Genomic DNA, 23,642 nt, shown 5'->3' on the forward strand with positions numbered 1-23,642 from the left:
CTTCATTTAATATGCACTAAATCATAAAATTTAGGCATCAATATTGGCACAATTGAACCGGAAGTTAGTGCTTCAATACATCAAATTATTTCTCATGAATCACTCTATTAGTTGAAATTACGCGAAAATCCGTCCAGTAGTTTTTGAGTTAAGAACGTATATACCAAAACCCAAATTGCAGCCTAGATCTTTGTTTTACAATAAGTGATTATTTCCACTAATCCGCATGAAACCTTGACATATAATACATCAAAATCTTCCTCGTGAATCATTCTTTCTCTTAGTTGAAACTACGCGAAAATCCGTCCAGTAATTTTTGAGTTAGAAACGTATATACACAAAACGAAGTTGCAGTATAGATCTTTGTTTAATAATAAGTGATTATTTCCACTAATCCGCATGAAATCTTGACAAATAATACACTAAAATCTTCCTCGTGAATCATTCTTTATATTGATTGAAACTACGCGAAAATCCGTCCAGTAATTTTTGAGTTAAGAACGTATATACAAAAAACGAAGTTGCAGCATAGATCTCTGTTTTATGATAAGTGATTATTTCCACTAATCCGCATGAAATCTTGACATATAATACACCAAAATGTTTCTCGTGAATCATTCTTTCTATTAGTTTAAACTACGCGAAAATCCGTCCAGCACTTTTTGAGTTAGGAACGTATATACATAAACCGAAGTTGCAGCATAGATCTCTGTTTTATAATAAGTGATTATTTCCACTAATCCGCATGAAATCTTGACATATAATACACCAAAATGTTCCTCGTGAATCATTCTTTCTATTGGTTGAAACTACGCGAAAATCCGTCCTGCACTTTTTGAGTTAGGAACGTATATACATAAACCGAAGTTGCAGCATAGATCTCTGTTTTATGATAAGTGATTATTTCCACTAATCCGCATGAAATCTTGACATATAATACACCAAAATGTTTCTCGTGAATCATTCTTTCTATTAGTTTAAACTACGCGAAAATCCGTTCAGCACTTTTTGAGTTAGGAACGTATATACATAAACCGAAGTTGCAGCATAGATCTCTGTTTTATAATAAGTGATTATTTCCACTAATCCGCATGAAATCTTGACATATAATACACCAAAATGTTCCTCGTGAATCATTCTTTCTATTGGTTGAAACTACGCGAAAATCCGTCCAGCACTTTTTGAGTTTGAGTTGAGAAGCTTCTCACCTCTGCTCGGACATCATCGCTATTGAGCGTTTGCCATCTAATTGTTTCATTAGCTCAAGACAGAGGTAATATTCGCATGACTGAACCTGGAATTGGACAGGACGGTGCACCCAAATTTCTTCAAAACCTTTGACCAGCGACGTGGGATCGAGCGTTGTCGCCAGTCGTTCTTTCCGGCGATTCAGGATTGCTTGCAAAACTTTGACAACATCTCTATGCGTTTATTAACGTCTTAGGTTGCATTATATCTTCGAAAACTTCTTTTGTGTGCATTGTACCATGGGAATGCGTTCAACAAGTCATGGAAAAAAATGTTTCGTTATTAGTTGTTTTCAGACAAGCCTCGTACATTTTTTAAAGTAAATGACTACCTACGAACACGCAGTATATAATGTGGAAAAATTTAATGTATCGAACAAGTCGTTTAAGAATTATTTTTGTGGAAAACTGACTGTTTTATTGATGGTTTGGTTGAACCAATTTGTTTTTATCATCATACGGATAATTCCTAATGAAACACCGCGTATATCGACTTGATCTGCATAGATCCGAAGCATTCTTATTCAAATCTTGTGATTAAGTTATTTTATCAGTCATTTATGTTGAGAAAATGAAATAACAACGAACTAAAATCGTTCGTTATTACAAAACGTCAAATTACGTAATCGAGGATACGAAGCTGGTTTAAATTAGGCAACGTTTAAGGTGAATGAACATGTAACCTTATAAAATCACAACCTACTCGTTTCGATAGGTATAATATACGATAGCCGAGCCGCTGTTATGCACTAAAAAGAAAAAAAGAAACGTCGACAATTAATAAATCATACGAGGTCCACCTAATTGAAAATAACAATTTAAACGCATTTTTCAGCATATGAATTAATTTTTTCAAAAGTTTTTTTCATTCTTAGACGCTTTTGAGATAAAAAAATAACTTTTTCAACACTTTGTATGGCCAATAAAAAATGCAAAACTATTAATTCTCCGATTTAGTTTTCAAAATTGTTGCTTTTATTTATTAATTTTCGAAGAATGTCTTTTTTGGTACACCAGTTCTTCAGTCGCTTTTCAATTTAAAATAAACAGAAAAAAACACAAAATTTTCAAAAAATCATCTAAAAATTCGAAAATTAAAAAGAAATAATTAAAATTCCTCAAAAAAACCGAGAAAAGTCGTTTTTGGTTACAAGCTTTATTTTCGTTTTTTTCTGGCCAAAATCTCCCTTCAGAAATAAACAAACACTACGTCAGCAATGCAGAGGAGCTATTCCTATGTCGGGGCCAACAAAACAAAACTGAACAATTTGAAAACAAAGCCAATTTTTATTAAATATTGAAAAATTTAGTAATTGTATATAGTTTAACCCTCGCAGCTCCGATGACCTTGAAAATTTGGTTTCAGTCGCTTTTCAATTTAAAATAAACAGAAAAAAACACAAAACTTTCAAAAAATCAACCAAAAATTCGAAAATCAAAAAGAAATAATTAATATTCCTCAAAAAAAAACGAGAAGAGTCGTTTTTGCTTACAAGCTTTATTTTCGTTTTTTTCTGGCCAAAATCTCCCTTCAGAAATAAACAAACACTACGTCAGCAATGCAGAGGAGCTATTCCTATGTCGGGGCCAACAAAACAAAACTGAACAATTTGAAAACAAAGCCAATTTTTATTAAATATTGAAAATTTTGGTAATTGTATATAGTTTAACCCTCACAGCTCCGATGACCTTGAAAATTTGGTTTCAGTCGCTTTTCAATTTAAAATAAACAGAAAAAAACACAAAATTTTCAAAAAATCATCTAAAAATTCGAAAATTAAAAAGAAATAATTGAAATTCCTCAAAAAAACCGAGAAAAGTCGTTTTTGGTTACAAGCTTTATTTTCGTTTTTTTCTGGCCAAAATCTCCCTTCAGAAATAAACAAACACAACCTCAGCAATGCAGAGGAGCTATTCCTATGTCGGGGCCAACAAAACAATTTGAAAACAAAGCCAATTTTTATTAAATATTGAAAATTTTGGTAATTGTATATAGTTTAACCCTCACAGCTCCGATGACCTTGAAAATTTGGTTTCAGTCGCTTTTCAATTTAAAATAAACAGAAAAAAACACAAAATTTTCAAAAAATCATCTAAAAATTCGAAAATTAAAAAGAAATAATTGAAATTCCTCAAAAAAACCGAGAAAAGTCGTTTTTGGTTACAAGCTTTATTTTCGTTTTTTTCTGGCCAAAATCTCCCTTCAGAAATAAACAAACACAACCTCAGCAATGCAGAGGAGCTATTCCTATGTCGGGGCCAACAAAACAATTTGAAAACAAAGCCAATTTTTATTAAATATTGAAAATTTTGGTAATTGTATATAGTTTAACCCTCACAGCTCCGATGACCTTGAAAATTTGGTATTTTGTAGAGATGATCATGTTGATTAATTTGATAAGCATGAATGGGGCGTAGAAATAATATGTTTACAAAGTTTTTCCATGTTAAAAATTGAATCAATACACTGATTTCTTCCTATGCAATATTTCTCAAAAACGGTTTATCCAATCAAGGTCCCCTCGATTTTTGGCTCTAGAAAATCGAAAAATCATCCGATTTCCATTAATTTTTTTTAAATCTTCGTATTCAAGGCGGATTTAAGGAAAAAAATATGGAAAATATCTCACCTGGAGATTTTATATAGTTTAAACGCACTTCTTCGCATATAATCGTTCATAACTTTTTTACGAAGCGTCAAACGCATTTTATATATATATTTTTTTCTTAATCTACACAAAAAAACGTACATTCTAGAAAAAAAAATCGAAAAATGTTTGTTTATTCATTTTTTATGTCACTTAAAAGTTTCATGTGGTTTTCTGATTTAAATCTTATCATAATCGCTCTAGAAAATCGAATCGAATCCGACTACGATGAATTTTTTTCAAAAATCTTCGTTTTTTTGGCGAATTTGTGTGAAAAAATATATGAAATATCTCACTTGAAGATTTTATGACTTAAAATGTGGTCTTAAATGCACTTCTTAAGATATAATCGTTAATAACTTTTGTGCCAAGCATCAAACGAAGTTCATATGTTTTTTTTTGTTAATCTACACAAAAAAATGGATATTTACAAAAAAAATTATGTACAACTGATGATTCTTGAATGTTAGATAACTCAAAATAATATTTATGAATTCAAAACTTGATATTTTCATGTTTAATGGCAAAAAAATATAGGAGAAACTTCTACCGAACATGATAAAAAAAAATAATTTTTGAATTCCCCAATTCCATTTTAAAATTGTTGATTTTTTATACTTTAATTTTTTATACGTTTCCAGGGCCAGTACTTTGAAAGTATGATGGGAGACTATATTTGGGGGTAAATAGGAGAAACTTCTACCGAACATGACGAAAAAAATCATTTTTGAATCCCCCAATTCCATTTTAAAATTGTTGATTTTTTATACTTTAATTTTTTATACGTTTCCAGGGCCAGTACTTTGAAAGTATGATGGGAGACTATATTTGGGGGTAAATAGGAGAAACTTCTACCGAACATGACGAAAAAAATCTTTTTTGAATCCCCCAATTTCATTTTAAAATTGTTGATTTTTTTACTTTAATTTTTTATACGTTTCCAGGGCCAGTACTTTGAAAGTATGATGGGAGACTATATTTGGGGGTAAATAGGAGAAACTTCTACCGAACATGACGAAAAAAATCATTTTTGAATCCCCCAATTCCATTTTAAAATTGTTGATTTTTTATACTTTAATTTTTTATACGTTTCCAGGGCCAGTACTTTGAAAGTATGATGGGAGACTATATTTGGGGGTAAATAGGAGAAACTTCTACCGAACATGACGAAAAAAATCTTTTTTGAATCCCCCAATTTCATTTTAAAATTGTTGATTTTTTTACTTTAATTTTTTATACGTTTCCAGGGCCAGTACTTTGAAAGTATGATGGGAGACTATATTTGGGGGTAAATAGGAGAAACTTCTCCCGAACATGACGAAAAAAATCATTTTTAAATTTCTCTTTGTGGATTTTCTATGTACTTTCATCGATTTTATATTCATAAAAACAAACAACGTATAACCCGTGCGCAAAAATGTAGACGGTGAATAAAAGAACGATTAGTGATGTTGATATATCGATAGGACCCAAGCACCGATACTATTTAAGTGTATCTAGAAAAATTAAAATAAAACTCGAAGTAGGTATTATAATTTTATTTTCAGTTTTCACGCGTTTTATTTTTACTTCCGTACGCAGTATTCCCCGAATTGCGTCTGATCTATTCACACGTGTCCGTATTTTTTACGGAAATTGATAATCAGACAGATTATTTACATCGAATTGATTACTATACACATAGCTATACAATAAGTTCTGTCGTTCAATAATAGATGGCGATATTAGATTTATTTTTCTATAAAAACGATCAATTTAAACCGGTTGTTGTAGGCGACGCTGTTTGACGTTATCTCAAGCCCGAACGAGGCGTTTTAAACTGCTCTGATGAGACGTAATAAAATCGAAACTAGTCACTAGTTACACTCTCTCGCAACTGCGAGCCATTGGGGATGTTAATATCGACAAAAGTGTCGATTTACATCACGCTATTCAGAGGGGTTGTTTTTTTTTCAACCTCCGATCGCTCCGTGCAGACGCTACGCGGATAGAAAAAAGCGAAGCTCTCGCCATTGTTGACATTCAGGCGTCAGTCGGCGTTGTGCTACAGCCATGTAAGTAAGTAAGTGTGAATTGCGAAGTATGCTTCGTTTTCTACAGGCTAAAAGCCATAGTTCTGCAGAAATCCAGTCTTGTGGTGGTGTTGAGCGTGTATGGTGTAGAAAGTCAGGATGAAGGAGGCCAAATTTGTCGTTTCAGATGACTTGGTTCAACGAGTTGAAAGAATAGTTAAATAAAACCGCAGATTCACTATTACTGCGAAATTTCCAAAAGTTTCAACGTCTCTGAAGACGATATTGAAAAGCTTGTCCACAGATATGACAAATGTCTTAATCTATTCGGTGATTACATAGAAAAGTGAACCAATCTTTTGGTAATAAAATTATTGTTTCATACGAGCTGATCTGATCTGATGGTGCCTCGCTTTTGGTGCTTGATTGACAGATTGGTTGTTACGCCAAATGTAACCAGACTTCTCATTAGAATTGCGGTTTGTACATAATAAAAATGGCACCAAATCGATAATGTTGCAAGTGAGAGATCTCCGATGAAGCTGGACTTCATTTACGCAGGCTTTTGATCAAGTTGCACGTTGTATTGCATCACGTTAAGCACCTTAACTAATTTTTATTTCTGATTCTGTATCATTATTGAGTAGTTTTTGGTAATATTCATTCTAGTGTAGTTTAGCAATTCTTCGATGTTATAATTATTTCTTTCTTCTTCAAATATCGTGTCTACATTTTCAGTATTATCCTCCAGAAGATACGAAGAAAAAGGGGAAATATTAGAATAACTTGTTGCTTTTGAATTTTGATTAATGATGTATGAATGTTCGCGTTCAATTTAGTCGAATTAGTTCCGAAGAATAATTTTTTAATCGTTTTTTCATTAAAGCGTAACACCGCTATTGAAATACTCAAGACGTTTTTGTCGACACCACATCCTAGTAAATAAAACAGGAAATCGAATTCAATAAAGTGAACGTTGTGTATTTGATTTAAGGACACGATTTGACCCAAATAACTTTTATACTCTAAATAATATTGTAGTCTATAACTTTTCCCATCTTTCTGGTAATTTGTGGATCCCATCCCACAAGAACTGCGCCGATTTGGCAGCCAAGAATGAATCAAAACAATTTTTGAATCTTGCTCTGAACCGTATTCCAGTGAAGGTGTTCTGAATCGACCGGAACAGATTGTAGTCAAAAGGGGCAAGGTCTGGGCTTTAAGGAGGATGAGGTAAAACTTCCCATCCACTATTTTTCAAATAGTTCTTAACCGGAATAGCCGGTTAAGCTATGTTGTTACGATGGAACATTATTGCCTCGTGTCTGGGCTACTACTCTCTTTAAACGGATTAATTGTGTTCGGTATCGTTCTTCATTGATGATTTCACCCTGATTTAGCAGCTCATAATACAGCACACCCTTCTGAACCCACCAAATAGAGAGCAATACCTTCGCTCCATGGGTATTCGGCTTCGCCGTTGAATTGGTTGGTTGGTCGGATTTAACAAATACTTTTTGCACTTGGGGTTGTCGTAATGGATCCATTTTTCATCACCAGTAACAATCCGATGCAAAAATTACGTTCTAGCAGCATTTCGGACATGCAAAACCGCCTGTCGACGTCTTTCGGCTTGAGTTCATATGGAACCCAATTTCCGTACTTTTGAACGTTTTGAAATGGCTGTTTTAGTGACACCCAAAGATTCTGCGAGCTCTTCTTTTGTTTGGGAACAATCTTCATCGAGTAATTCTTCCAGTTCTTCATCTTCAAACTTTTTTGGCTGTCCAGGACTTTCATGGTCTTCCAAGCCGGAATCACCACTTTTAAATCGTGCAAAGTACTTTTGGCACGTTCGCCCAAAATGACTTTCGGCAGCATTTTTCTTCATATTAAAATAATGAAGAAGAACTCCCCGCAAAAACACTTTTTCAGGAACAAATTTCGACATATTTGAGGGAAAAAAAAATGATTGTTGTTAACTGAAAAGACAGTAGCTTTCCAACGCAGATTCGGAATAATGGAACGACAAGAGCCCAAGAATTTACTGATTTTAAATGATTAGGGGATGATTTGGAGGGGTTGCATGATCTTCAAACTTCATTTTACCCGGAACGTGCGTGAAATCTGAGATTTTAACATTTTTTGCATTAAGAGGTAGTTTACAACCCTCAAAATATAAAGAATCCGGTTCGGCACAGGGAATATTTCGTAGTAGGGGGTATTACTACCCTAAAAGGATGGTCTTTAGAGGGGTTGGAGTCCGATTAATCATAAACTTGTTTTAGAATCTCAACAAATCTATGAATAATTCTGTATTCAGATTAAATACATGCTAAAATCGAGGATTTTTAAATTTTTTACGATAAGGGGTAGTTTTCACCACTAAAAAATAAAAAGCACTCTTAAGGTAGATTTTGAATAAGGGGAAAGTGGAGCTTGAATTCAAATTTTCATAAAAATCTACGTTGTTTAACAAACTTCCACAGTTTTAACGTTTTTTACCACCATAAAATTTTAGGATATTTTTTTAAGTCTACTTAAAATCCAAGGTAAAATATAAATTAGTTACGCAACGATGCACCAGGTTTTTTCGGGCAAGTTCAAGGTTTTCATGATTAAATAAAATTAAATTGCGCGTAATTTCCAATCTCACATAAAATTGTTTTTTAGATTTAACAGCTCAGACAACAGACATTTGATATTTAAAAAAAAAATTGTCCCAAATACATCCTTGCCTTGCCAATACTTTTTAAATGTCATTATCAACTTCAAAATACACAACGTTTCGACCTTCTCCTCGATATTTTTAATCGTCGTAAGTAATTGCAACGAAAATTAAGAATGTTTAGACTTTCCATTGAGATCCATGTCTTTTGGCAACTTTTGTCGATCCCCGATTCGACAGGAGCCAAATATTGCCACGCGTTGGTTGGATTCCAATCGCCCAGTTCGATTCAAAACGTTCCACATGGATAAACTTACAATTAGTGTTGTCGGATGTCTGAAACGCCGCCATAGCGAATTGTACCCCTCTGTCTTCTCAGCCAAGAACCACAGAACATACAAATTTCAGAAACACAAATTTAGTTCTGCCCCTTACCACTCGTGGCGCTTATGTAATAAAAATGCGTCATTACTGTCAAAGTCAATTGTCAGGAGACGTGTTCTGTGTTTTCTCTTCCATTTTCCTCATCTTGGTATTAAATTATTTTCACTGAATTTATACACCCTCTCCCCAATTTTACTTTAGAGGTAGCCTGATGGCTATAACCTCTCTAGTTTCACTATGAAGTTTTTCCCTGCGTATATTAATCCATACTTGACATCTTTTTGCTATACCACTGAATAGAGTCTTGATTTTTTTGCACTATTACACCGTAAAATAACAATGTGCGCGTTCCACCAATCCCCGATTCGACGGGAGCCAAATTTTGCCACACGTTGGTGGGATTCCAGTGACCCCGTTTGAATCAAAACGTTTCATATGGATAAATTTAGTGTTGTCGGATGTTGGAAACGCCGCCATAGTGAATTTTTCCCCTCTGTCATCTCAAGAACCACAGAACGTACAGAATAAGAAGGTAGACTTGCATCTAAACGTCAGAAACACAAATTTAGTTCTGCCACTTACCAAGCGTGGCGCTAATGTAATAGAAATGTGTCATTACTGTCAATGTCAATTGTCAGATAAATAATCATTTGTTGAAATAACCCAAACGAATTCTGATTTGTGTTCTACAGGGGAAGAATTTTGTAAAATTCAATGCGTCAAATAATTGATGAAAATCATTTTCTGGAAAGATATTTTACAAATTTGCCGAAATAACCTCTAACCTATATGGTTTTAAACGTAATTGTATTTAAAAAAGGTGGTAATTGACTTTGTACTTACAAATATCAAGAATAAAACTTCGGCCAGTTCAGAACATATTCTGAACGAAGAATGCGCATTTGGCACGTCCAGAAGATACTCGAAATACATTCGGAACGTGTCCAAATTATCTACTGCGATATTTTACCAAATATTACTTTTTATAATATTTATTTACATGATTTCTAATTATCTTTGAGTTTATTTTGGGTTTTTTTTGTATTTTTTGTTAGGATCAACTTCATTTCTCCAAAAAGGTCTTTAGAATTTTCTTTAATTAGATTATTTGTAATCGTATGTTTTATAGCAGAAAATTTTTTAATGAAAACATTCCTGATATCCGTTGCATATGAAATTCCGAATAAAGAAAACCAATTTAAAAATACGTAAGCTTTCCATAAAAATATTTGGATGTTTACCAACGTTGTTCATTTTTTATAAATTATGTTTTAATAAAAACTGCTGCGCAAAAAAACTCGCAAATTAAGATCAAACAATATATTTAGCACAGTTCTTGAACATAAAAAATGTTATTAATTATGTCACAATTGATATAGAATTATGAAAGCTTATTTTTTGTTAAAACTACGAACAATGAACTGTTGATTTTTTGCTTAAGGCTTGTTAAGTTTTTCTTCAAATATTTTGAATATTCCTTTATTCACCTATTGTGGCACATTAGTCACTTCTAATTTATTCCAACAATCGAGTTTTTGAAGAAATTAATTTGTTATCTACCTCCCACTTCGAGGAATTCAACAAAACCTCGGAATCCATGCTTAATCGTCCTCTATCTACCAATACTTTAGAAAATTTGTGGTGATTTTTTTTATTGTGCTCATTATTTTATTAATTTTTAACGTCGTTCGTTAAAAAGCTGATTGCGTCCAATTTAATATTAATTGTTTACCCCATCTAATTACCAGTTATTTAAATAATTTAACTGATGCCGAATCCCACTTCCTAAGGAAGAGTCTCCTGCCAGGGAATTAATTATTTATTGGGGGTTAACTCATCTAAAACTAACTCTCTCTTTAATATGATCAGTCTAATATAAAATATCCAATGAACATCACTGAGGGTATGAAATCCCTTGCTTAGATTGCCCCTGTTTCTACATTGGTCAGACAAATCGACCTATTTCCGTCGGGGCAAAGGAACACTAATTTCGATAAGTCCAGAATAATCTCAGAAGCTATCGAAACGTTCAAAATGTCTGAAACATTAACTTGGAAACATCTTCATCCACTTTTTCCCGATGCCTGCTCCAGTTTCAACGATAACTTTTTTTCTAAAACTCCACGAGAATATTTATTACCCCTTTCGCTAATAATATACTTCCCTCGTGTCCCAAAAACAAAGAAAAACTCGCCAATAATTCCAAGGTCCAGATAACCAGGTAGCTCAAGACCAGCAGTGATTGTGTGCACGGTAAGTGTATTACATTTTATATTTTTTTTTGGTTTAGCTTTTCATTTTCTCGAATAACCACTCTATCCCCACTTCAAAGTGGTTAACTTTCAAAATTCTAACGCTGTACCTTCAACAACATGACAGAATTTATTTATCACAAAATATCTCCATTGAACGGCCTAATTTATAGGCATATAGTGGACCGAAGAAATTTCGGTAAGTTAACCCGCCAAATCGTCTCACGATTCGTCTGGTCTATTGGATATTTCGCCTCGTCCAAGGTCAAAAATGGATCCTCTGCGATGTAACGTAAAATTCTACAGGCCAAGGTTAATAAAAAGGGGGTGACTAAACTATAGGAGTCATATTCATTCGTTAGGAACGTAATGAATTTCATTATACAATTGTTTCTTTTCGTTTTTTATTCTACAAACAATAATTACATGATGTAATAATTTAATAGTGTGTATAAGCATGTAAATATGCAAATTGTGAACCTGTAGTGGTTTTGTTTAATTTATTATTTCAGTCAACATTAATGAGAAATAAAATTCTTTATCCTGAGTGAGATAATTGCAAGTGTTTAAAATTAAATAAAAGATTCGCTAATTAAATTGCTCCTATTGGCGCCTTATTTATTTCTCCTCTGTCATCCGTCATCGTTCACTGTCAACGGGAGCCGATGGCCTCGATTGTGAGAAAGACTAGCCAACTTTGGCTAGTAGCGTCCTGATTTTAGAAGCGAACGATACATTCCAAAAAAATTTTTCCCAACTGGAAACTACTTTGTAAGGTAGAACTGGATAGATTAGAATTAGAATTTAGAAAGTTGGGGGGATTTGTTTTATGGGGTTTTATCATTCATTCTATTTTACAAAGATCCAAACAGTGTAGAGTTTAAAAAGTTTTAAAACAAGCACTACATAAACCTTGAGTGAGATACCTGGAAGTGTCTGAAATTAAAAAAAGATCGCTTACTAAATTGGGGGGTTATGGGGGCCTTATTTTTTTCTCCTCTGTCAACTGTCAACGGGAGCTGATGGCCTCGATTGTGAGAGAGACTAGCCAACATTGGCTGGTAGCTTCCTGATTTTAAAAGCGGACGAAACATTCCAAAAAAATTTTTCTCAACTGGAAACTATTTTGTAAGATGGAACTAGATAGATTAGATGAGAATTTAGAAAGTTGGGGGAATTTGTTTTATGTGTTCACTCCGAACACACTGACGCGCGTTTCGACAGCCAATTTATCATCTTCAGAGACTGAAGGTAAAGTTTAGAGAACTGAGTCCTATTAATATGAAATACAAATTTCCGGATTGAGACCACATTTGAATGAAAATTTGTAAATTTGAATGGTCGTTTTTAATATATTACTTGACATTTCTCAAAGTCGACATAATTTTAAAAAAAAATTTATTTCGCACGTTACTACTTCGATCTAAATGAGATGTTCAGAGGTATCTACACGTGTCTTGCCCATTTTTTATTTTCGTAATAAGAATTTTATAAAAAAATTTTTATTCTCGTCGTTTTTCAAGGTTTCAATAATTCGTAGCTATCATTATAATTTCATTCCATTGACGTATAAACATAAAGATTCGCCCTCGTAAATTTAAAAAATTGATATGTGACCGAATTTTTGATTATTGATATTACGAGACGAAAATATCTTCGAATACGTCGCGCTGTCGTAATCAACACAAATTTTGGCCGACGAAACAGGAAATGGAGATTTAGAATCATAGGATATTTTCGCAAGGATACATTTTTCATTGGAAATCATAAAATATCGTCATAAATATAAAGGAAAAACAATATTTAAACTTTGAAACGAACTTTCTGTAGTACGATCCTGAATCGAGCTACTACATCACGTATTTTGATCTAGAGAATTCACATCCGTTGATATAGAAGATACTATGAATCTATCCCTTCCAATAAATGACAATTCACCATTGAAATCGCTCAAGGTTCATCAACAACCAAATTTATAGTGGATAAACAGCAAATTAGATTGTATTAAACCTTTGGAGGACCAAGAGCCGAAGCTCCTACTGCCAGTACTGAGCAGTAACTGACCCTATCACCAAAACAACCTACGATTAAGTTTCCAATAAGGTCAAAGCTAGAAGAAGATGTGGGCACAAAAAGACAAGTAATGGAGAATACAGAGGATTTTAAAAATCATTTATTTCTTTAAATAGAATACCAAATATACTTTGAAAACATTGGATACTACAAAAATAGACGAGTAAGGGCAGGAATATAAAGCTCCGGAACTAAGCTCGCTGTTGGGGATCAGAACCCCCCTTGAAGCAGTGAATTCTTATAAAATTGAGCTAGTATGAGGCTGCACCCAATCTTTGAACTCACTGGGAGCAAACAACAAAGTTATTCTGATGTGGATACCTGGCCACACCATCCATAGTACCATAATCTTCCAAAGAAACTGTTCGGGGTTCACAAAAGATGAATAGGACACAGTGTAAGCGGCTTTTACTCCTGCCAACGACGCGGCTGCCAGTAACTGATGATATCTCACCAGAACAACATAAGAAGTGGAATAACGTAGAAGAAGAGTTTATGTGATCATAATAGCTGTCAAAACTGTCATTTTTTACCAATCATACAGGTAGGTAAGAATTCTGAACCTCAACATACAAAACAGGACCCCAAATTTCAACTTAATCGGCATTTGTGGTCGTGAATCAAATTTGAAAAGGGGGATTTTAATTTTGAGACACCTTGTATATAGTCACGTACGTTATATTTTATCGACCACTAATTTAATTTTAGACCTACACCAAAAAATAGGTGGAAGCGATAGTTTGGAAAATGACGATTTTCATTAGTTTCATTCTGAGTCGTACTGTATAAACAAATAGATTTTTATTTAGAAAAAATAGTGAAAACGCTAATCAATTGACATATTTTTAATAATTAAATTGAAATATTAAATTAGAAAATTGTTATAATATTTTTTTTTCATTTTTTCACTATTCAAACTACTTCGTTCGAAAGTTGATACATAGATGGCGCTATTGGTAATAAACCCATTTTCAGTTAACCGTTAAAAAGACACGTATATAAACATGACAGCTGTTTTACTATTACTTTGTAGCATTTTAAGTAAAGAAAGAAAGGAATTTTGTATATTAATAAACCACTGTTTTCCTTAATAAGCAATATTCGTACTACAAAAATTGAGAAGTGGTTTGTCCTTAATCCTTTCATTAAATTTCAAAATACACTAGCGTAAATTTTATTCTTCATATCGTAAAGTTAAGATCAAAAACGGTATTTTACAAACCTAAATTAAGTGATCGTTATTTGTGTATTTTATACGAGGGCATGTTTATATTTAGTCGTCAAATACGACATTTATGATTGTAGTTTAGTCCTAGTGAGATTTAAGAACGTGCTGTGTTCAAATTAGTGGATTACAACGTCAAAAAATATGTATCCACCAGGACCTTTGGCGAGAAAAAAACGTTCAGAAGCTCAAATCAGTGATTCTGATTCTCGAAATCTACCTTTGAGTATTTCTACAGTGAAAAGGAGACTTAGAGAGGAGTTTTATCGAGTTATGATTAGTAAAAGTTTGAGGTGTAGTAAAAATTAATTTCTATATGGTTTTATATTATTCCAAAACAGCACGTACAAGACAAGGAACGCTAATCCATTTCTTAGATTTACGGAAAATCCATTTACCTCTACGATAATTTTAGATGTTAGTTACTTGAAACAGTGCCAGTTGAATTTCTGATACTTTGTTGCGTTCTATATTTTTAGAAATGTCCTCATCGTTTCCGTGATTATTACTTATATCTCTTTTTAAATTCTACCACCAGACATTCATACAAACAAATGACCCGAAAATGCCGAATAAATACCTTAAATTCACCCAAAAAAAAAACATAAAACCTGCAGAAAATTAGTTTATGAATTTGACTTTGTAAAGTGGTTTTAATAATTTGACCACTGTACTCATTGGATGTCAAGACTATTAAGAACACTCTATGCGTGTACATGCTCACTTAAATACTAAACTATACAAAAGTTATAATTAATTATATATATGGACGTTAGAGTCACATCAATAAAAAATTGATGGAACTTCAATTGTCTAAGGGACATATGGGAACGCTTGGGGGTGGAAAACAACCGCGGAAATCGATAGAGCATCAAATTTCAAGCAAAAATTGTTCTAAACATTTCTTTTGAAGAATCAATGGTTTTTTAGTTATTTGCGATTGAAAATTTAACCTTTTCTCGAAATAAACCACGTTTTTGATCGATTTTTGATGAATAACTCAAAAACTTTTGATTTTATCAAAAAAAGTGTAATGAGCAAAAATGAAGCTTATAAAAAAAGGAAAAGATTGGTGGTTTTTAATTGGTTATAGACCCAATACAAACCGAGTTACGATTTATTGAAAGTGAAGTACATTCGAATGGAAATTTTTTAAAATTACGAAAAAACAGTCAATTTTTCGAAAAAATTGCACGTAAACTTTTTGAAAGTACTTTTAAAAGGCTTCAAAATGAGGGTTATTAGAACTCTCTAGCATAAAAACTAAGAGAGCTATCACCGAAAGAAAATCGATTTATTTTTTTTTTTTGTAGAAAAAAAAATTAAATTTCACCCTTAGTAATAGTAACCAAATTTCAATAAAAAAATAATTTATTTGCGTACTAACAATGTTATCTGGGAGTTTGAACGATTTAGAATGCATAATTTCGAAAAAAATTATGTTAAAAGTCGAAAAATTGGATTCGAAATTTTTAAAATTTTTTTCTTTTTCGCAAAATGTTGGAAAAACTTTTGGACAAAACGTAAATATCAGTAGAGAACAAAAAGTTGCATAATTTCGAAAAAAATTATGTTAAAAGTCGAAAAATGGGTTTCGAAATTTTTAAAATTTTTTTTTTTCGCAAAAAGTTGGAAAAACTTTTGGACAATACGTAAATATCAGTAGAGAACAAAAAGTTGCATAATTTCCAAAAAAATTATGTTAAAAGTCGAAAAACTGGTTACGAAATTTTTTTCTTTTTCACAAAATGTTGGAAAAACTTTTGGACAATACGTAAATATCAGTAGAGAACAAAAAGTTGCATAATTTCGAAAAAAATTATGTTGAAAGTCGAAAAATGGGTTTCGAAATTTTTAAAATTTTTTTCTTTTTCGCAAAAAGTTGGAAAAACTTTTGGACAAAACGTAAATATCAGTAGAGAACAAAAAGTTGCATAATTTCCAAAAAAATTATGTTAAAAGTCGAAGTAAGTAATTTGTCAAGTTGATGTAACTTTAATTGTCTAATGGACATATGGAACCGCTTAACTACGACGTTGGTTCCCATCAGGGAACTTATATAATAGTAAGTAGAAGTTAAATGGGTAGATTTATGATTCTTCACAGTTACATTAATATAACTAACTACACAGAGTGTTATCTGTATCTGTATCGTCGCAACTAAAATATGAAACCAAGTACACTGCTGACCGTTAGCATTAATATACGAGGTGCTTTACTGAGTCAGCTGTAATAATTTGAAATCTATATATAAACTTAATTATTTCAAATTGAAAACATTTCATGTTTTCGAATAAACATATTCGTATAGTAAATAGAATAATTTGAATTTTGTAGTAAACACATAAACCCGGAAGGGATTCTAATGGTAAACTAGTAGTTCGCACGTAAACACCATTACGTAAGTAGGTGGATATCAGAGGGACAAATTCTATTTACCTTTACATGTACAGCATAATATTTTTATCCGTTAATTTCTTGTTAATGAGTTGAATAAACATTATTTGTGCAAGAGTTTTTTTTTGTATTTATATCAATTGACCTTTGTAGTAACAACAAAAACACGCTAGTACTCAGTAGTTCATTAATATTACAAAGAAGTTTTTATTTTTTCCTTCAAATTCAATCAATCGAATTATGGTCTAAGTGGAGTGTATTTTTTCCTTCTACCCCAATTATGGGGTGAAAATTTTTATGTGGAACCGCGGAAATCGATAGAGAAATGTTAAGCAAAAATTGTTCTGAGTATTTCTTTTGAAAAATCAACAGTTTTTGGTCGATTTTTCATGAATCATTCAAAAACTTTTGATTTTATCAAAAAAGTGTATGAAGTAAAAATGAAGCTTATAAAAAAAGGAAAAGATTGGTGGTTTTTAATTGGTTATAGGTCCAATACAAACCGAGTTACGATTTATTGAAAGTGGAATACATTCGAACGAAAATTTTTTAAAATTACGAAAAAACAGTCAATTTTTCGAAAAAATACGGAAACTTTATCAAGGTACTTCTGAAATGAAAAATCAACAGTTTTTGAGTTGTGACCGAATGAAAATTTGAATTTTTCTCGAAATAAACCACGTTTTTGATCGATTTTTCATGAATAACTCAAAAACTTTTTATTTTATCAAAAAAGTGTATGAAGCAAAAATGAAGCTTATAAAAAAAGGAAAAGATTGGTGGTTTTTAATTGGTTATAGGCCCAATACAAACCGAGTTACGATTTATTGAAAGTGGAATACATTCGAACGAAAATTTTTTAAAATTACGAAAAAACAGTCAATTTTTCGAAAAAATACGGAAACTTTATCAAGGTACTTCTGAAATGAAAAATCAACAGTTTTTGAGTTGTGACCGAATGAAAATTTGAATTTTTCTCGAAATAAACCACGTTTTTGATCGATTTTTCATGAATAACTCAAAAACTTTTGATTTTATCAAAAAAAGTGTATGAAGCAAAAATGAAGCTTATAAAAAAAGGAAAAGATTGGTGGTTTTTAATTGGTTATAGGCCCAATACAGACCGAGTTACGTTTTATTGAAAGTAGAATACATTCGAACGAAATTTTTTAAAATTACGAAAAAACAGTCAATTTTTCGAAAAAATTGCACGAAAACTTTTTCAAAGTACTTTTAAAAAGCTTCAAAATGAAAGTTAGTACAACTCTCTAGCATGAAAACTAAGCGAGTTATCACCGACAGAAAAAAAAATCAATTTCACCCTTAGAAATAAACCACGTTTTTGATCGATTTTTCATGAATAACTCAAAAAATTTTGATTTTATCAAAAAAAGTGTATGAAGCAAAAATGAAGCTTATAAAAAAAGGAAAAGATTGGTGGTTTTTAATTGGTTATAGGCCCAATACAGACCGAGTTACGTTTTATTGAAAGTAGAATACATTCGAACGAAATTTTTTAAAATTACGAAAAAACAGTCAATTTTTCGAAAAAATTGCACGAAAACTTTTTCAAAGTACTTTTAAAAAGCTTCAAAATGAAAGTTAGTACAACTCTCTAGCATGAAAACTAAGCGAGTTATCACCGACAGAAAAAAAAATCAATTTCACCCTTAGAAATAAACCACGTTTTTGATCGATTTTTCATGAATAACTCAAAAAATTTTGATTTTATCAAAAAAAGTGTATGAAGCAAAAATGAAGCTTATAAAAAAAGGAAAAGATTGGTGGTTTTTAATTGGTTATAGTCCCAATACAAACCGAGTTACGATTTATTGAAAGTGGAATACATTCGAACGAAAATTTTTTAAAATTACGAAAAAACAGTCAATTTTTCGAAAAAATACGGAAACTTTATCAAGGTACCTCTGAAATGAAAAATCAACAGTTTTTGAGTTGTGACCGAATGAAAATTTGAATTTTTCTCGAAATAAACCACGTTTTTGATCGATTTTTCATGAATAACTCAAAAACTTTTGATTTTATCAAAAAAAGTGTATGAAGCAAAAATGAAGCTTATAAAAAAAGGAAAAGATTGGTGGTTTTTAATTGGTTATAGGCCCAATACAGACCGAGTTACGTTTTATTGAAAGTAGAATACATTCGAACGAAATTTTTTAAAATTACGAAAAAACAGTCAATTTTTTCGAAAAATACGGAAACTTTATCAAGGTACTTCTGAAATGAAAAATCAACAGTTTTTGAGTTGTGAGCGAATGAAAATTTAAATTTTTCTCGAAATAAACCACGTTTTTGATCGATTTTTCATGAATAACTCAAAAACTTTTTATTTTATCAAAAAAGTGTATGAAGCAAAAATGAAGCTTATAAAAAAAGGAAAAGATTGGTGGTTTTTAATTGGTTATAGGTCCAATACAAACCGAGTTACGATTTATTGAAAGTGGAATACATTCGAACGAAATTTTTTTAAAATTACAAAAAAACAGTCAATTTTTCGAAAAAATACGGAAACTTTATCAAGGTACTTCTGAAATGAAAAATCAACAGTTTTTGAGTTGTGACCGAATGAAAATTTGAATTTTTCTCGAAATAAACCACGTTTTTGATCGATTTTTCATGAATAACTCAAAAACTTTTGATTTTATCAAAAAAAGTGTATGAAGCAAAAATGAAGCTTATAAAAAAAGGAAAAGATTGGTGGTTTTTAATTGGTTATAGGCCCAATACAGACCGAGTTACGTTTTATTGAAAGTAGAATACATTCGAACGAAATTTTTTAAAATTACGAAAAAACAGTCAATTTTTTCGAAAAATACGGAAACTTTATCAAGGTACTTCTGAAATGAAAAATCAACAGTTTTTGAGTTGTGAGCGAATGAAAATTTAAATTTTTCTCGAAATAAACCACGTTTTTGATCGATTTTTGATGAATAACTCAAAAACTTTTGATTTTATCAAAAAAATGTATGAAGCAAAAATGAAGCTTATAAAAAAAGGAAAAGATTGGTGGTTTTTAATTGGTTATAGGTCCAATACAGACCGAGTTACGATTTATTGAAAGTGGAATACATTCGAACGAAAATTTTTTAAAATTACGAAAAAACAGTCAATTTTTCGAAAAAATTGCACGAAAACTTTTTCAAAGTACTTTTAAAAAGCTTCAAAATGAAAGTTAGTACAACTCTCTAGCATGAAAACTAAGCGAGTTATCACTGAAAGAAAAAAAAATCAATTTCACCCTTAGCAATAGTACCCAAATTATTTACGTACTAACAATGATTTCTGGGAGTTTGAACGGTTTAGAATACATAATTTCGAAAAAATCATGTTCAAAGTCGAAGAATTAATTTCTTTTTTACAAGATTTTGGAAAAACTTTTGGATAATACGTGAAAATCAATAGAGAAAAAAATACACACGAAGTTAAAACAGATAAAACAATGTTAATGCGAAATAAATCAAAACATTCTTCAGTCTATTGATAAATTTCAAAGAATTTTTGACTGATTTGATGGGCTTTATACTTAATCATTTGTCGATTATTATTGAAATTAAAATTGTTTATTTGCTTCGTTACTTTTGATATTTCCGTGTATGATAAATAAATAAATTTCTGTGCTACATAAACCTGATAATAAACTTTATTTTTCTGAGGAAATGGCTAATAATAAGAATGTCGTATTAGACGTATATTTTCAAAGTTATCAATTTTTAACCGCAGACTCAAAGTAAAAAATACGTGAACTCAATTCATACATAAGGTTAATACCCTATTGAAAATGAAAATTACATTTTCTTGGCATAGTTACAACTCACTTAAACTAATTCTTATACACTGAAATAATAAGATTAATTAAAAAAAAATATTTTACAGGTAATTTCGTTAGTTGGCAATTTAAATGTGCTAAGTATTCCAGGAAAACATCGTAAAAAAGTATTTTCGGGATTAAACTAATCAGCTATTAAAAGGATTCATCTGAAATTCATAATTTTCTGTATTGAAATTTCAAACTGAAGAAAAATATCTAATTTTTCATGAATAACTCAAAAACTTTTGATTTTATCAAAAAAGTGTATCAAGCAAAAATGAAGCTTATAAAAAAAGGAAAAAATTGGTGGTTTTTAATTGGATATAGGCCCAATACGGACCGAATTACAATTTATTGAAAGTTGAATACATTCGAACGAAAATTTGTTAAAATTCAACGACGAATAACAGAAAAACTGTCAATTTTTCAAAAAAATTGCACGGAAACTTTTTCAAAGTACTTTTTAAAAGCTTCAAAATGAGGGTTAGTACAACTCTCTAGCAAAAAAACTAAGAGAGTTATCACCGAAATAAAATCGATTTATATTTTTTTTTGTAGAAAAAAAAAATAATTTCACCCTTAGCAATAGTACCCAAATTGCAATAAAAAAATAAATTACTGTCGATTTACTTTATTTACGTACTAACAATGTTATCTGGGAGTTTGAACGATTTAGAATGCATAATTTCTAAAAAAATTATGTTCAAAGTTGAAGAAGAATTCCAGGAAAACCTCGTAGAAAAAAAAGTCAATCGAGAGTTTAAACATGTCAAAAGGTAATTTTAAATATGTGTGCCTAAGAACGTGTAGATCAACAGTTAATTAATTAAATAGAACCACTTTACACTACAATACAGTGTGACTTACATTTTTCGAATCGCTTTATCCACCACACCACTAAAATCGGTTTCGTTTTCGTTTAATCACGTTTTACAAACAATGTAATCGCTATTTCCTTCAAAATTATGAAAAATATAATTTTGTTTGCTTAAAATAGCTTCAACGCTAATTATACAAGTCTACGTGACATTAGTACGAATAAACATCGTCATCAAACAGTAACCCTGACCAAAATTAATTGTTTATTTTATTTTATTTATTACCAATAAATAAAAATAGTTACAAATAGAACTGTTAGGTAACTGGCAGTTTTTGCATTTCACTAATTCGTTGTAGTCAAAATTAACAAGAAATGTGGGATTATATTAAATAAAACCATTTTAATTTCTAACACACCTTGTATACGTACTTTAACAATTGACATTATCAGAATATTAACAAATAAAAAAATATAACTTTAGTGACTGTCATTTTGTTTAACTAGTGTATATATGTAGTAGTTTTCCTAACCCCATTTTTAATTACCAAAATATTTATTACTTTCCAAGGTCATAAAAACAAAACGTTGCTAAAAAAGGAATTATGTTAAAACGCGAGACGCAATTTCAATAATTTTCCTTTGTAAACAAATCCACAAATTCAATAACATAAACAAAAAACATGCCGTGCAAAAGTCAGATGATTCTCACTTTTACTTTCAATAGTATTTAAGCAACGAGAAATTTGAAAATCGAAATAAGTTTTAACAACAAAGTACATATCGGCGGAAGATGATATTATTATCATCAATAAAATATCAGGTTATCTAATATAATAGGATGATTAACTGTTATATAAATATCAATATTTCGGGTAGATAAGTATTTAAAACTTACCGACTCAGACAACAGTGTCACCCCAGCCATCTTGCCACTACTTACTGCGCAAACTCGTGCGTTTTGTAATCATCAATTTATTGTATAAGATATATTAAAAAAGCAAAATAAATTATCAATTTTTGAGATTAAATAATACTCATTTGTAATTTGGAAATAATTTATTATAATCAGTTTATATAGGCAACCAGCATTACTGGATAGGTTAAAATTGGTTGTATAACTTAATAAGAAAGTGAAAACATTTTAAAAACAGCGCTAGACTATATACTTTTTTGTGTGAAGAATTTTTAAGGTTATAACTACCAAATTATTTTTGACTACGTAAATAGTTGAGATATTAAATATCGCAAATTTCTCAACTACACAAATCAAGTAAAATATTGAATTTTCAAATCCAACACACTAGTAAATTCATATCATTTCCACTTGTTACACTAGCGCTATTTTGGTGAGTATTAGAACAATAATTTGCTGTTTACAGATGGACACTTTTGCGACCATAAGATAGACTGCTTTTTACCTCTACAATCCATATTAGAATCGCCATATAATAAAATAGACACTATTTGTTTACAATTTATAAAATTGTCAATTTCAATATATGTCAAAAGTGCGTCTGCGATTTGACCAATCAGGAATCTACAGAATTGCCAACTTAAATTCGAATAAGTTCTCCTATGGTACATTTCATTAAGCGTTCACGGCGTTTCTTTTGGGCGTTCCACATAGCGACTATCATCGATGTGGTCGCGGCGAGAAAGTAACTTATGACGTCATGACTAACGGTCACGACTACCCGAATCAATTTTATCATTTGATGCGGTATGGGATATTATAAGTATTTTTGAAGCATTCTTGTAATGCACCACCAAATTTTTTACTTTAATAACCTACAAATTATGACATAACCTCTTAAAACTTTCCCTTTATTTTTTCTGTTTTGCCATTCCACTTGAATTTAATATAATAACGTTTTGGACTAAGTGGAAATGGAAGGATCGTGATTGTAGTGAGTGCTCAGTGGAATCGAAATTAATGAATTATTTATAAAATTTTAATGACACAAAACAAAGCTATATCAATAAAATGAAAGAGGATATTAATATTTTCAACAATATCAAGTAGGAAATTACGAAAATGTAAAATGATGTATACGAGGCATGTCTAAAAAGTTTGATTATTTTGGTTTAAC

General features: G+C 31.2%; 1 protein-coding gene across 1 annotated transcript in view; it reads right to left on the minus strand.

Annotated features, from left to right (window-relative positions):
* LOC130892080 (MAP kinase-interacting serine/threonine-protein kinase 1-like) overlaps nucleotides 1-22,672 on the minus strand; it is a 71,578-nt gene extending 48,906 nt beyond the window's left edge. The window contains exon 1 of the mRNA XM_057797310.1: nucleotides 22,448-22,672. Within this exon, the coding sequence (XP_057653293.1) occupies nucleotides 22,448-22,477 (30 nt within the window). The 5' untranslated portion in view covers nucleotides 22,478-22,672. The remainder of the gene's footprint in view (nucleotides 1-22,447) is intronic.
* Nucleotides 22,673-23,642: the final 970 nt, after the last annotated feature.

The sequence above is a fragment of the Diorhabda carinulata genome, chromosome 3 (assembly GCF_026250575.1).
Source record: "Diorhabda carinulata isolate Delta chromosome 3, icDioCari1.1, whole genome shotgun sequence".
Lineage (NCBI taxonomy): Eukaryota > Metazoa > Arthropoda > Insecta > Coleoptera > Chrysomelidae > Diorhabda > Diorhabda carinulata.